Genomic DNA, 15800 nt, shown 5'->3' on the forward strand with positions numbered 1-15800 from the left:
TATCCTTAGCATCACAAAATGCACAACAAAATCTGTGCTTTCTCTCTTCACGGCTTCTTTGGATCCTATAAGCACACCTGATCCTGCCATGTTCCAGCAAAGCCACACTCAGGAGTGTGGAAAATACTTTACATCCTAGCATTAGTCCTTAATTTGTAAATCAGAAGGTGCCGGAACGTGAAAGGGATATGAGAGTGGAGGGGTAATGAGGCGGGCGCAGGTCCCGGAAGGCATACAAAATGCAGTGCTGAAAATATATATGTATTTTTCTAAGAAAACATGTACTTTTAAGAAAAAATCTAAACTAATAAAAGTTATCCATAAATTATAATATATGTTTTATTTCTTTTTCATTTGATGTTATTGTTTTTGTTTTTCTTTTAACCAGACAACTTCTGGATACACACGAACAGGTGCCGGAAGGCAGAGAGGTCCTGGAATACATTACCGCAGGATCCAGCACGAACTAAGCACTGGCTAACATCTGTGTGTTAAAAACATGTTACCGAAAGTGACCCGATTTGATGAAATAATGCAACACAGTTTTGAATGTTTCAACGACTGCACTGTGTCTCGGAAATGTTTTCCAGAAAACCTCTACACAAGACGAAAGCTATTACCCAGACTCAAATTTACCACATTGGCTCAATGGCTGAATTATTGGCTAACCCCAGGCAATATGCATCACTGCCACCATGCTGATATATCGTCCACCATAAATCAACGCGGGGGTACAGCTGGTGTAAGGAAAGCATTTCGCTGCTCCAAACCTGCCTATCAAAAGAGTGAAATGGATCGGCCGCTGCTCCATTTATCTGTATTTCAAGTGCTGCGTGCAAAATTAACAATTCTGGCATGTTGTCTATTTCCCACCTCCAGACAAATGGGCCTTAAATCCCCATACTCCCTCTTCTCATAAGTGACCTTTTATGACGTGACGTACGCCTACATGCGCATCGATTTTTTTTTATAGTGTACCGCAGATCTCAACATTTTACTGTATATTAAAAAGTTTGCCCTTGACATACTGTATTCTTACTCATCCCTTCATTATGACCTGAACCACTGGTGAGGCAGCGGCTGCAGAGCATCTCTTCAGATTAAGGCATTAACCTCAGCTGGAGCCGAGAAACTACCCGCTGCTTTCATTATGCGCATCTCCTGTCCCACCCCCAAATAAATCCCCCCTCTTTCCCCTCATCCTCATGTCATGACTCTGTCTGCCAGCTTGCCCAGAGTAGCTCTAACCTTCCATGTGCTTTTTTCTCATTTGGAGGAAGCATCGATCCATTTCTAGCAGCCCTGGCATATCAATCCATCCATCCATCCATCCATCCATCCATACATCCTTCCATCCTCTGTACCTACTTGTCCTGTTCAGAGTCACATGGATCCAGAACCAGCCATGAAAGCTGCAGGTGCAAGGCAGGGAATAGCCCAGGATGTGGCGTCAACCCATCACAGAGTCCCGATAAGAACATAACAAATTTACAAATGAGAGGAGGCCATTCGGCCCATCAAGCCCGTTTGGGGAGAACTTAGCTAATAGCTCAGAGTTGTTAAAATCTTATCTAGCTCTGATTTAAAGGAACCCAGGGTTTTAGCTTGCGCTACACTAGCAGGAAGACTATTCCATACTCTAACTACATGCTGTGTAAAGAAGTGCTTCCTCAAATTTGTTTTAAAACGTTCTCCCGCTAATTTCCACTTATGATAACGATAGAGTATGGAATGGCCGTATATGAGAACTAGTATTTAAACTAATATTAAAGTAGCCATTGGGCTGAAGAGTATCCAGACCTGTTAGAATCTTATGTAGCTGGATCATGTCCCCCCTTAGGCTAAACAGATTCAGCTCAGCTAACCTCTCCTCATAAGATATTCTGCTAAGACCAGGAATCATTCTCGTAGCCCTCCGTTGCACCTTTTCTAAGGCAGCAATGTCCTTCTTAAGGTATGGTGACCAAACTTGCACACAATATTCTAGGTGGGGTCTTACCAAGGAATTATATAATTTTAGCATCACCTCCCTTGACTTAAACTCCACACACCTAGAGATGTAACCCAACATCCTATTGGCCTTTTTTATTACTTCCCCACACTGGTGAGAGTGGGACATGGAAGCATCAACATGTCTTGCCTCCCATGCCTGCCTCGTCTGTTCCTCCGACCCGCCTTCTCCTAGCTGCCCTGCCTGCCTGCCCTGTCCTGCCCTGCTTCCTCGCCGGTCCGGTTCCTCCCGTCCCATGGGAACCCCATCTCGTCTCTTTGTATAGGACTGATCTCCCCAGTATTCCACCATCGCCTGTGACTCAACTACGATTCAGGATAACCCCTTTGGCTCTGTATGCACCCGGTTTATCTAATAAGCCAGTTTGCCTTTGCATTCCGGGGTCTGCCTCCTCCATTCTCGATTGTTATCACAGACGCTATCCATCCATCCATCCATCTATCTAATCATTCGATAAATGAAATAAACATACAGACGCTCCTCTACTTACGAAGGAGTTACATTCCAAATGGCCGTTCGTAACTTGAAATGTTCTTAAATCGTTATTCAACATCATTATAAGGGTATACCAAGTACAAAGAACTAGGATGCTGGGAGTTCGCACGCTACACTGCTGCGCGGAGGGAGTAGTGGCCAGAAGTCATACTAGGCAGAATTGGTGCGCAGGAAAAAAATTAATGTTGCAGACAGGAAACGGGAGCCTAATGATCACAATTTGGACTTACAGTCCTCTTCGTTCGTATGTCTGAAAGTTCGTAAGTTGAAAGTTCGTAAGTAGAGGAGCGTCTGTATCTGCTTTTAATTCATCATTGCATTTCATTGCTTATCCAGTACAAATTTCCATGAAGCACGGAGCACACTGAACTGGATATCAGGTCATCACAATGCTCAGGAACGAATACACTCATTCACTCACACGATGACACACTAAATTGACAGACTGTATTTGTTTAACTGCATGTTTTTGGAATGTAGGAGGATACCAGAGTACTTGCCTTATCTTTCCATTAATGCCTTAAAGGAACACAGGCATCCTCGTTCTGTATATAATGCAACATTAAAGTAAAATAAACCAGTAATAACATTACAATACCTCAGGTTTGCATTACCTGATAATTAGAAGTACAGAATGTTCAATTCAGTTCAATACAATTAAATTTTATTTCTATAGTGCTTTCTCACAATATTACCTTGTCTCAAAGCGCTTTACATTATCCCTGCTCAAAGCCCCCAGTGAGCAAGCATGAGGCGACAGTGGCAAGGAAAAACTCCCTAGAAGGAAGAAACCTTGGGAGGAACTAGACTCAAAGGAGGAGCCCATCCTCCAGGGGCCGGCAGAGGAAGTCAAATTAACAGCGTCCCAATTTATATGCTCCAGTTTGTTACGTCCGGGAGTAACTGTGGTATCACTGGCAGCAGGGCAGGCAGGAGAGACGTCACAGGTGGCACAATGTCACAGACAGTAGAATGTCACAGGTACTACAATGAACTAGATTCCTGGTTCAACGATGAATCAATTTTGGATAAAATCGATATCTGATGCTGATCAATTCTATACGGGAAAAGAACCTAAATCACAAACTGTAAATAATCATATACAGTATGTGTAAGGACCTACTAATACTATCATCAAACTGCGGTACAAATGGTGCCATTCAAATGCAGGAAAGGCTTCTGATAATAGCCATTATAGTAAATTATATGTTTAAAATAAGTTCTCTTGTCACTGGTGTCATAAGTACAGTGCAGTGCCATCTGACAAATGCTTGACAGTATTGTTGTGAGAAATGTGACTTGTGGAGCTATAACTGCTGAGGTGCAGTGGATGGGAATCCAGTGTGACACCTGAGTCCAGTGACAGCGTAATGATTCAGTTACATACCGACACGCATCTCCTCTCTCCTCATGCTCTCGTTGTCATGCCAGTCTTTCCTCTTCAGGCCGTCAGTCCAGGGGTAAACATGTCCTTCATTCACGCCTAATGGAAATCCCTATGGGGAAAAAAAGATGGAAATATTTTGAACCTCCAGCAGACATCGGTTTACATCTAAACTTCATTGTGGATTCATTCAAGACAGTAAATCTACACTTGCAGGCACATGATAAAGGGTATCACATTTTACGTGCAGAGAAAACTGGAATTAATTTAAAAACTGCCCCGAGATGCATTTTGCTGTGGGACAAACCTGATGTTGCACTGAATCATAAGCAGCCTTATTTGTTGGATACGTTTGTTGGACATCCCACACATATACAGAATGTGCTAAATAACTCCTTTGTTTTCATATTTCATATGAAAGTATCAGATATTCTGCAACACTGAAAGAGTAATGATTCTGAGACATGAACTTCAGTTAAATGTACTGCTGCTTGCTTATAACACAATAAATATTTAAGACAAGTTCTGATATTTATCTTTTCTTATTACTTTCACATTCCAGAAAATTATACAGTTACAAAGTATTGTGTATTATTATTGAAGGTGTGGTAACTCAAAGGATGGACTCGACACCTCACATTTAGACGTCTACTAGAGCAGGTGAAATTGACGACTTAGCTTTTGATATTCAGATTCCACCTGTTCACCTGGGTTTCCTTCAAATACTCTGATAACTAGGCCTGTGCTGTATTTAATTTTTCATACCATCACACTGGCCAGTCGTTATACCAGGGGCCTCCATGTCCGGTCCTGGAGGGCTACTATCCAGTAGCTTTTCTATCCTACCTGGCTGTTCCGGGTATTTACCTAAGAAGAGATGTGGTTCATCAGAAGCCAGGTACGACAGAAAAGCTACTGGCCAGAAGCTCTCTGGACCAGGTTTGGAAATGGGTGCGTTGTATCATGGTATACAGTATTTTGACAGTATCTTCAAAAGCAACCCTACCCTGGTATTTTTTAAGTCTGGATGAGAAAATTTGCTGAATTATCATGGGGGACCTCACCTTGTTACATTAATTTTGTCACTAAGATTTCAAAATACTGTGGCATACCTAAAATACCGTGGTATACCCAAGATACCATATTACAGTAATATCACCCAAGCCTACTGATAACCTCCGGCATGAAAAAAAAAACAGATGTTTTCTCAGTATAAGCGGCATCTCTAAATTTCCCTTCATAGGAATGTGTTTGCATATGTGCTCAGCATCGCTTCCCTGGCACCCACGGCCGTGACTAATGGCCTAAATGTAAATGTTGCCGTGAAAAAAATGGGTAGATAAAGCACTCTTCTCTCTCTTCTTTCTGCCTCTGGTGGATCAGTTCTTCGAGTGTATCTGGAATGCTGCAGAATATTTTTTTAAGTTTGTTATGCCCTATAATCTATAACAAAAGTCAAATTTTGGAAAGTTGCTGCAGCTGTTGAAAGTAATCTAATTACTGATAAAAGCTGATGATGGTGACATTTTGTGCGTTACGCTAAATCAGCATGATGTTCTTCCACACCAACGATGGTACTGATCTGACCCCTCAAAGGCATTCTATTTTTATTGTTCATTTGTAAAGTCTTGAGATCTTCAATTAACACCACCTTTAAATCATATTTATGATTATTTAATGCGTAATTGTCCTCTTTTCACAATTCGAGGCCAGACAATCATGCTTACTATCGCTGCACATTTTACTGAGGAGGGACAACTGCATATGTGACAAATAAAACTTTGAAACTTATAAAAGGTCTTATGCCACCATGCTGGATTATGCATGCAGACTTATAAGACTGTGCTCCACAGCACAAATCTTTATGCTACAGCATCAAACGCTCACCCACTCTTCACAGCACATAGTCAGTAAGGGATGATTAGAAAGTTAACAGCACCGTGACGTCAGTTTCTCAGTTCTCCCTTTCAAAGACCCACCGACATTCTGTCACACGCAGTAAGTCTACCTTTGATAAAACAAGAAGGAAAAGGAGACTTTCCCTGATAAATCAGAACAACTGCAGTTTTCTCTCACAGTCCAAAGACAGGCAGTTAGGTGGATTGCTGTCTCTAAATTGCCCATGTGTATTTTTGTCTCAGTGCCCTGTGAAGAGCTACAACCCTGTGCTTTTACCAAGCCATTATAACATAGTGAACATACATGGATGGATGGATGGATGGATAGATAGAGACTGTAGAGTGTTGCTATACACTCCGTACAGATACAGGAGTCATAAAAGAAGGGGTCATATACTGACAGGTAATCTAGGACAACATCGAAGCTCAACAAACCCAACATGTTATCCCTGCATTTCCATTGCAAGTAGAACTAGTTATTGGACTGCAAAAACAGTCCATGTGTCAATGTGCTTGCTCCCCATGGTTCATCTACATTTCAAACCCATCTGTTCCACAACATAGACACAAGCAAATGTGGACATTCATCGCACCTAAAGATGTACAGGAACATCCCCCATCAAAATTTAAAGTTATTGTAAAATAAGGTGTATTTGCTCTGTCTCATTTGCCCCATCACAGAGTCTTTCTACCCCTACAGCCTAGACTACCTACACAAATCAAATATATTGAATGTCCCAGCTGGGTAGTATTAAGTATGCAGGGTGAGGACTTATTTATTTTTTAATCAGTAAGGCTTTACATTAACTGCATCTTCATAACGCATTTATAATGCATTCATTGAACATATATAAGCAGCACGTACGAACACCTTAGCTTCTACCATACCTTAACAGTTTTAATATACACTCAGTGGCAAAAAAAAAGTGAATCACGCAGACGGAGTGGTGGAAATTAAATGAATTTGCACGTGGTGAAAGGTCATGTGACTGTATCACAATGATTATAATATCAGATCAAACAGGCAACAGAGTTGGCAGTATGGGCACACTGCTGGTCCCATGTCAGTAGGGTGTGGCACCCAACTGTCTTGTTGAAACACTGTACCAAGGTGTTGTCTCAGGAATGGTAAGATGTGCAGACCCCGGATGTCACTGACGTAGCATCACTAAAAGAGAGGATCGGAAGTCATACCCTATGGCTCCCCACACCATGATGTCATACCCTACGCCTCCCAACACCATGATGCAAGGAGTAATGCCAGTGTGTCTCTCCACAACATTGGCAGGATCGGTCCCCATCCCTCATGCTGCCACATGCACACACAATGGTCATCTGTGTTAATGCAGAACTGAGATTCATCACTGAACATGGTACGATGCCACTCGTCATCAGTCCATGCCTCCCGGTTACAGCACCAAACGCTGCCGCATGGGATGGTGAACCCGTAGTCCGGCTGATGCCAATCGTCGAGACACACTGCAGGATGAGACGAGGTGTTGTAGAGAGTCCAGTACCTGTGTCCAGATGGCAGGCGCAGATGTCATGGGGTTCTGTAACGCTTGGCACACAATACGATGATCCTCCCTTGGTGTGATCTGTCTTGGGCAACTGGAACCTTCACGATATGTGGCTGCCCTCACATGCCCATTGGTTTCAACATCGGGCGACTGTGACATCTGCATGCCCGACATGCCGGTCAATTGCACAATATGACCACCCGGCCTCATGCAAACCCACAATGCGACCTCTATCAAACTTCAGTCTAATGCGTCTACGAGGCATCCTCTGTGTCTGGTGACTTGACGTGCCAGCTCCTTGCAGATCAAATCGTTTACATACCCATCGCTGGTCTGCACGTGTACCAAATTACAGCCCAATCAGACCATTATTTCAGGGTGCTTAACTTTTCTTGTCACTAAGTTTATATTAGTAACAAACATTATTAAACTGCTTGTTATTATGATATAATGTGTTGTCAATGTACATTAAAGTTGTTAAGGTATGTTAGGATGTTAAGGTATAATTACATGCTGCTTATGAATGTTCTATGAATGCGTTATGAAGGCATTATGAAGGTGCAATTAATGTGAAGTGTTACCATTTAATCATTACAACATGCTTGTCTTATTCAAATTTTTAAAGTTTTTTTTTTTTCGATTGCAAAGAACCAGGGAAGCATTGGGAGAAGGTTAGAAGAGGAACATTTCGCTGAGCAGAACTCGCCAGTAAGGATAACAATGTGACAATGTTTGTCTGACAAAGTCAGTGAACAGAAGAACACCTGCTTCCAGACAGTGACAGAGGTACAGTTCTGCGGCCTGACTCCGTGTCAGACCATAGACAGGTCGGCATCCCCCAGGGTAAGGCTCCTGCAAACTGATCCTTAAATATGTTAAGCGCTTAACTCTTGGCTTAGGATAATGTCATTCTCTCACCAAGTACGTAGTCCATTAGATGAATTGTATAGGTAATTCCATCTGCTTACTGTTTACTGTCATTGTCTAATTTAAATTTGCTTCTCTAAATTTGCTGCTTCATTTTCATTTCACCATCAGTTCTGATGCTCCTTCAGTCCATCCCTTCTTCTATACCTCTCGTTTCCTTTTGTTTAAGAATCCAGGATGTACTAGTTAGTAATGTGACTCAGCGGGGTTGGTCAGCAGGACCGAGTGTGCAGTGTTCCAGCATGCCTTGCTCTCCACTGCTCACATCTGTAGTGTAAATTAATATGTGTATTTGTTATAACCATTTTATCCCTAATCCTCCCTATTTAAAAATGCACCACACGCTCACTACAGTAGTTATTAAAACAAAAGGAGTTATTGTTAGACTTATTGTTAGAAAGTAACTACATGTCTTGGTTCCCCCAATGATTACAGCAGCAACGTTTCAATATTTCACAATGGAAAAAGTGGCGAATTAAAGAACACATAATATATCTCAAGATAGAGCTCCCACAAATACATGGTGTATAAAGGAAATCAGTCTGATGTGATGAATGAATATGTTGAGCAAGCCCATTGTCCCAGTGTTGCAGCTAAAATGCTAACAAGGGAAGACGTCCGACAGGTTTAGCATGAGCTCCAGAAACATAAATAGCTCGACTCGTGGATGTTCTATGAGAAACAATGAGTGCGGTGATGCTAGCAAGGAGCTCCTAAGGCAAGAAATCATTAGCAAAGAGCAACAGTGGGTGGGAATGCATAATCTAGCACGATGGCACAAGACCTCTAAGCAATGACAAAGAAGGCAACTGATAACTAGTCAGTGAACATGCAGTTAAACTGGTGGCCAAAACTGTGGAAACTTGCAATTTTTAGAGACTGCAGAACTTTATTCAACTGTCACTACAGTTGCTTGTTTAATCACCTAATGTATGATATTTGTCACATCCTTTGATTGTTTATAAACATTACCGCTAACATTCGTGTAGTAATTTTTAGAGTGTAGTACCAATTTTGGCCACTAGTGTAGTTTAAAACAGTCTATTAAAAAGACACCAGTGAGATAGCCCAGTCTGCACTCTTCTAATCTGATATTTCACCATTGCAAGCAACAGACAGACCACGAGCAAATGACTTAACGGGGAGAACTCAAATCCTACCCACCATCAAGGCTCATTCATAGTATTAATTAGGACACATGCGGTGTGAGAGCCATACACCGGTGATTTGCATGCCAATAATAAACACTTCTGAAGCAATTACTAAATTTATGGGCAGTTGTAGAACAATGTCCGAAGGCCTAGATTGCGATATCCTTCGCCAGGCTTTAGGTGTCTTGATTTTTCTCCAAGCTAAACGTTGCCATATTGTATTATAGATGCTGGTATGTACTGCTCACTGTGCTTGTAGGCTACACTGGCCACGTATGATGGTTCTTCAGAATATATCAGAGCAAAATGTTAAATGACCAAATGAAATCAAAATTTTAATCACATAAATGCTGCAAAAAATAGCAATTACAGGTGTTTTTGTGTATGAGACCATTAATAGATATTGATTTGGTATTTAGAAATACTAAATGTGTGTCTACTAAATTTTTTAATATCATATTAAGCACGTGGTTCCATCCATCCACCGTCAAAATGCTTCAAGATAGCTGGTAGGACAGGGCACAAAGGTGACGGAGACCCTAAATGAGATTCCAGTTTATTACGGAGAGACACAGAAAGACACACATTCACATACAATGGGTAATTTAACAATGCCAGCTCGCCTAACAACATAGTATTTCTGGATTGTAGAAGGAGAGTGGAATACCCAGAGGAGCCCTACACAAACACAAACAGGCAAGTTCCAATTACATTGTTTTCACCCATCCATCTTCCAACTACTGCATTGATTTTACACGTCAAATGTTTTAATTGTTTGAATGGGCAAAATGGGAAACAATTAATGTGGCGTGTCTCTCTGCAGGTTAGGACTCTACATCCGTGACCAAAAGGCCGCTGGTTCGGATCCCGCGGTCGTCAGAATGATGCCAGTGTTGGGCCCTGAAGCAAGGTCCGCAACTCCTGTTTGCTCCAGGGACGCTGGATGCTGAGCCCCAAACTTGATCTCACTTGTACGTGTGTCTCATGGAGAGCAAAAGTGGATAGGTGAAAAGACAAATAGATAATTAAAGTATCTCTTGTATTAATGTTCCACCTGTGTTTCAAAGGCTAGACACAACACAGAAACTAAATGAACTAAATGCAACACACCAGAGCTGTCCTACTACAGTAGGTGCCATATCATCTGACCGTATTCCCGTTTTACCAATTTTTTTCTCTGTTTTGTCTACTTATTTAAGATGTCACCATGCTGATTTTTTCTCTTAATTCCATTCCTGGAATTTTGTTGTTACCAGCTCCACCATATATGCTTGTTTCTTAAAATGTTAAAATGCTTTACCAACTAATTGTCTAAATTTAATGACAATGTGCTCCTGCCATCTGCAGTTTATCGTCCTTAACTGAGACTCGTCGTAGCTGTGTAAGAAAAGCATGATCAAAGACTAACAGAAAGCAAATGCTGTGAATATACAGAAAGTTTCACGTCAATTGATTACATCTATTGAAAAAGTGTTTTATAGTTGGGCCTCGAAAATAATCAGTTTATTACTGTTTATGGATGACGTTACTAAACCAAAATCTAATCAAGCTGATGGAAGAACGTACTTATTTACCCCTTTTAAAAATGCTTAACACACCTCATTATAACTTCCTCATTCTTGGGCAGAAGGCAGGACAGTTAACTGGAACAGTTTCAACAGCCCAATAAGCTAATAATCTTTATCAGATTGTATGCGAGTTGCCATTTACACTAAAAATAACTTATTGGCCCGAATCTCTGAAGTACAATACATGCAAAAACATTATTCCAAAAGCAGGTCCATGATTCACAGAGTGAGAGCCCTTTCATAAACTGTACAAAGATAAACTAAAGATACGACCCTCCCATCCTTTCATCTTCTCAGAAGATGAAAGGATAGCTATCATAAAAATGTAAAGATTCTACATCTAAACGAACCCACAATTATAACACAATATTCACAAAAACTCATGAAACACGCATACAGACACACAATGATTCCTGAATTACTGTATTATCCTTTAATCATAGTGTCAAACAACTCATAGGCCAATGTGTCAATTAAAATCACCAATCGGTCCATTTTCTGTAACCACTTGTCCTATTCCAGGTCAGGGTGGGTCCAGAGCCTCTCCTGGAGACTATAAGCGGAAGGGCACAATCACACCACCCACAACTGGGTAATTAGGCTCAGCATGTTTTTGGACTGTGGGGGGAGACTAGACTACCTGGAGGAAACCCCACAATGACACAAGGAGAACATGCAAACTCTAACCACATGGAGCCATGGAGGAGCTTCAAAGCCGGGTCCCGGAGGTGTGAGGCGACAGTGCCAACCACAGTGCCAACCATACCACCCTCAAACACCAACCTCAAATTCTAAGCAATAAGCTTCTAAAATAGCCAAGGCTATATGCAATCTCCTGGCTGCGCATAGGCTGAGGTATGGTGGCACGGCTGTGCCATTCCTCTGGCAGCTTCTTCTGTACTAAGGTCCGGAGCTTTCTATAAGCTCCGTCTGCCAGCTGGATGATGCACCAAGTCGCATGCTATAATAGTATGTTGCAATAGTCTAGTCGACAGCTGACCAAAGTCTTTGCCAGCGGCTTCGTTTAGAGCATCCTGAGTTATGGGCTGATCTTTGAGATATTGTACCAGAGGCATCTGAAGGGCCAAGTTACAGCTTCTGTGTGTTAGGAAAAATGAAATTCCTGCCAAACAGGACACCGAGATATATGAAGACCGCCCAAGGTGCTACAGTTAACAAGCTTAAGGATGATAGAGGTTATCTCAGCTTACCTATACCTATTTTTTGAATGTCTTTAGGTGTGAAATCGGTATGTGATGTTTAAATTTTATCACATTTACTGATTTAAATCCCTCTGCCATTCTCATGCATTCAACACCATCTAGGGTAAAACATTACATGTCACAACAGTGGGGCACCATTGGACTGGGAGATATACCTTGCTCTAATCTGATGCAGTGGCAAATAAACAAACAAATAAACCAACCAGCTGATTGATTGGTTTATCAATAAACCAATCAATCAGTTAATAGCTCATCTCCTTTTCCATAAGCAAAGCTCTGCACTAAGTTGCAGCTTTTTCCAACCATTCCAGCCCATAATAAATCAGCTGTGACCATGCGTGGCAATGCTAAAAATCGACATCTCATAATATCCTTTTCATAAACCTAATTTCCTACACTGAACTTGAATAATTGCTCTTAGATATAACATACAGCATGCAATGATTTGTAAATTAATATTGATAATGGAATGTGACCAAAAGACTAATATAATTCACATTATCACCCCAACCTGAGATTGTAACAAATAGCACACGGAAAAGAACAAATAATATTCATTTCTCGATTTCTGAGCAGAATCGCTCAATTATTGTGGGAATTAAAAAATGGGGAATAAAAAAAAATATGAAAAATGATTGCAATCACAACACCAAAGTCCTTACTTATTTTTATAGCAAATGTTTGTGTGAAAGTGTCACCTTGGGAGAGAGTGAAGAATAATTGAACAGAATCATCACATTTCTAATGGTAATAGTCACAGGGACAATTGTTGACAGCCTCAGGGGAATCAGTCTTAATTACTTCAGCTTACTTTTTCTTCTGCCTTTGCCATAAATCCTCCAAATCCACATAATTCCTGAGCTTTTCTGGTTCGACAAATTGAATCAGTTAATAGCTCTATATGAGTGACACCTGGGAGAGTCATTACAGGACGTATGAAAGTGTCAGCGAGACTTTTCAGTGGAAGTACTGTATCTCGCTATGATTATAAAAGGTCTAACATTTAGGTTAGCAATTCTTATCTGACAGTTCTCTATTTGTTCTCTTAACTGGACAGTTGAGTTCAAGTACTTGGAAAAATCAAGTCAGCTTGATTTACAAAAAAAAAAGCTCATTCGTATTCTGTTCTCAGTTTTCTACCTTGGCACATAAGTTCTAACATGCAAGTTCAGGTAACTTCGCGAATTCATAAAAAAATCATAAAAAATTCTCTATATCCAAACTGTCATAAACCCAAAAAGGTTATGAATACGCCAAAATATTTATAAAGCTTAGGAGCCAAAATTATGCTTTGGCAGCATACAGCCCAAGTATTTTTTTGTTGGATTTTTTATAATTCAAAAATCAATTACGAAACCCACTGTGTGTGCAGCCACTGTACAGCAACAGCTTACAAGACTGGTAAACAACCCTTAAAGAAATAGTTGTACTGTACAATAGCATTCAGTTATATTGTTTCTACATTGGTATTGACATTGTTGCAATTACTGGATCAGATTGAACAGAACAATTTTAATTTTATCTTAACAGCACAACAACTAATTGATAAAGGTGGCAATGTATGAAAATAGATCTGTGGCCCGTACTATGAAGCGGGGTTACTGGCTTATGGGGGTAACTTGTCAGATTTAAGGTACCACAGTTTAAATGGACTTCATATTCATTCACTTACATTTTGCCCAGGCTACCTTAAATCCGACAAGTTACCCCGATAAGCCAGTAACCCCGCTTCGTAGTACAGGCCCCAGCTTTCAGTAATTCTAAGGAATGCTTCATGTTAGTACAATGTAAATTCATCTTCAGTTGTCTAGATTTCTTGATTTTTTTTGTCTCCCTCTCTACTATTTGAGCAAATCTAATTCCCATTAAAAAATAATAATTGGTTATATATATTTTCCAGCAGGGGAAAACAGATCTTAATTATCAAAAATTCCAAAGGAAGGGCACAATGACACAAAATTATGCATTTTGTTTATTTTTTCGTTCTGCATTTCAAATATGCACGTCCTGTATTCTGTAGAATGTAAACAAAAAGTTTGTTGATGAGTCAGGAGTGAAAATTCACCAGTCTCACACAAAGAATGAAACAGTGCCTGAATCCAAGACGTATGCCCTATAGAGGAGGGTGATATTATTTAAACAAACAGGCCCAGTGCACTGTAGCAATATACAGTAGGGTTTTGTGTCAGGGCCTTTATTTGTCATACAGTCTGCATAAGTTACTACTCTGTGTTTCATCATCTGTGCTTTGTTGAATACACCATAATTTATGTAGCTTATGCGTTATGCATAATTATGCAATACTTAGTGAGCTAAAATACAAAATGCCCAAATATGATAATCTTCTTTTAGGTCAACAGAGTCTTTTTCCTTACTTATTATCGAAATAAAGGCATATGAAAGGCTCGCCAATTACATCATCTCGCTTTGCACATCAATGAGATGGAGAACTCCAGCGGAGAGCACAGGTGTGGAAAAACGGGCCGTGTCCTCCCAGCACAGAGCAGACGAGCCTCACGCTTCCAGCTCCGTCTGTGGGGAGGGTGGAGGAGCAGCGAGCGGAATCGTTTTCCGGTTGGCTGCCGAGTCTGAGATGAGCAGGATTACAGCACCGTCCCGGGATGCCGTGCTGAGCGCCTGCGCTTGCTGAGTGGCTGGCATGCGTGCGTCCCTACGCGTGCAGCACGGCAGCCTTGGGCTGCGGGCAGACGTCTGTGCACAGCAGCGCTAAATCAAGGTGTCTGATTTTGACTTACATTACCCTTCAACCTGGGTGATAGGGCCTGATAACAAAGAATGCAAATGTGCATGGAAACACATTCCTAGCATGCTTAATAAAACCGCCAAATTGAGTGAGTAGACTAAAGTAAACATATAAATTCATGATAAATGGGTGAAGACAAATACAAAAAATATTTATTTTTGTCCACCTCTCTTTTTGATTGGAACATTTTACAAAACTGGAAAACAAAGTAAATACATGAGGAATGTATCATTTGTGAAATGCTGTATTACAGCAATATTTATTTTAAAATTATACACACAAATTAGGCAGTGATCAGGGTCTGACACTAAAATATTGTTGGCTTGTTGATAGAACCACCTGGCTGTGGTTTTATCATTTAATAATGAATAATGTCAATAAGTTAATAAAAAATCAGATAGATTCAGTTAATGGGGATGAGTTGGCTATGGATTGGCCTTTGTTTCTTCATCTTGCTATAAAAAGAACACATTTGAAAATGTCTATAAGACTTTAACAGTCTTGAACAGTCTATAAGAGTCAGAGAATTAGATTAGAGAACCATTATTATATATTTTGTTCTGCTTCAGACATCGGTAACTTTCCCTCCCAGCACTCAGTTTACTTCGATTTGGATAATGGTTACCTACATGTGCCTGTCACATTAATACAAATACCAATTCATACCGCTCATTTTAATATGTATATTGCAAGACCCTAAGACACAATTCCTTTGCAAATCATTTTATGATTTGTGTTATTAAATAGAGTATATAAGCCTATATCCAAAGTTATTTCACAGACATGCCTATTTTTGCACATGGTTGAAAAGTCTACACCTGACAACAATTCATGCCTCAAAATGGACCCAATTTTTTAT

At 40.5% G+C, this 15800-nt stretch overlaps 1 protein-coding gene across 2 annotated transcripts in view; it reads right to left on the minus strand.

The window, feature by feature from the left end:
• LOC111845325 (polypeptide N-acetylgalactosaminyltransferase-like 6) overlaps positions 1 to 15800 on the minus strand; it is a 133056-nt gene that overhangs the window by 80863 nt on the left and 36393 nt on the right. For both annotated transcript variants that reach the window (XM_023814658.2, XM_023814659.2), the window contains exon 3: positions 3894 to 4002. In XM_023814658.2, coding sequence (XP_023670426.1) covers positions 3894 to 4002 — 109 coding nt within the window. The remainder of the gene's footprint in view (positions 1 to 3893; positions 4003 to 15800) is intronic.

This window comes from Paramormyrops kingsleyae, chromosome 12, assembly GCF_048594095.1.
Source record: "Paramormyrops kingsleyae isolate MSU_618 chromosome 12, PKINGS_0.4, whole genome shotgun sequence".
In the NCBI taxonomy this organism is placed as follows: domain Eukaryota; kingdom Metazoa; phylum Chordata; class Actinopteri; order Osteoglossiformes; family Mormyridae; genus Paramormyrops; species Paramormyrops kingsleyae.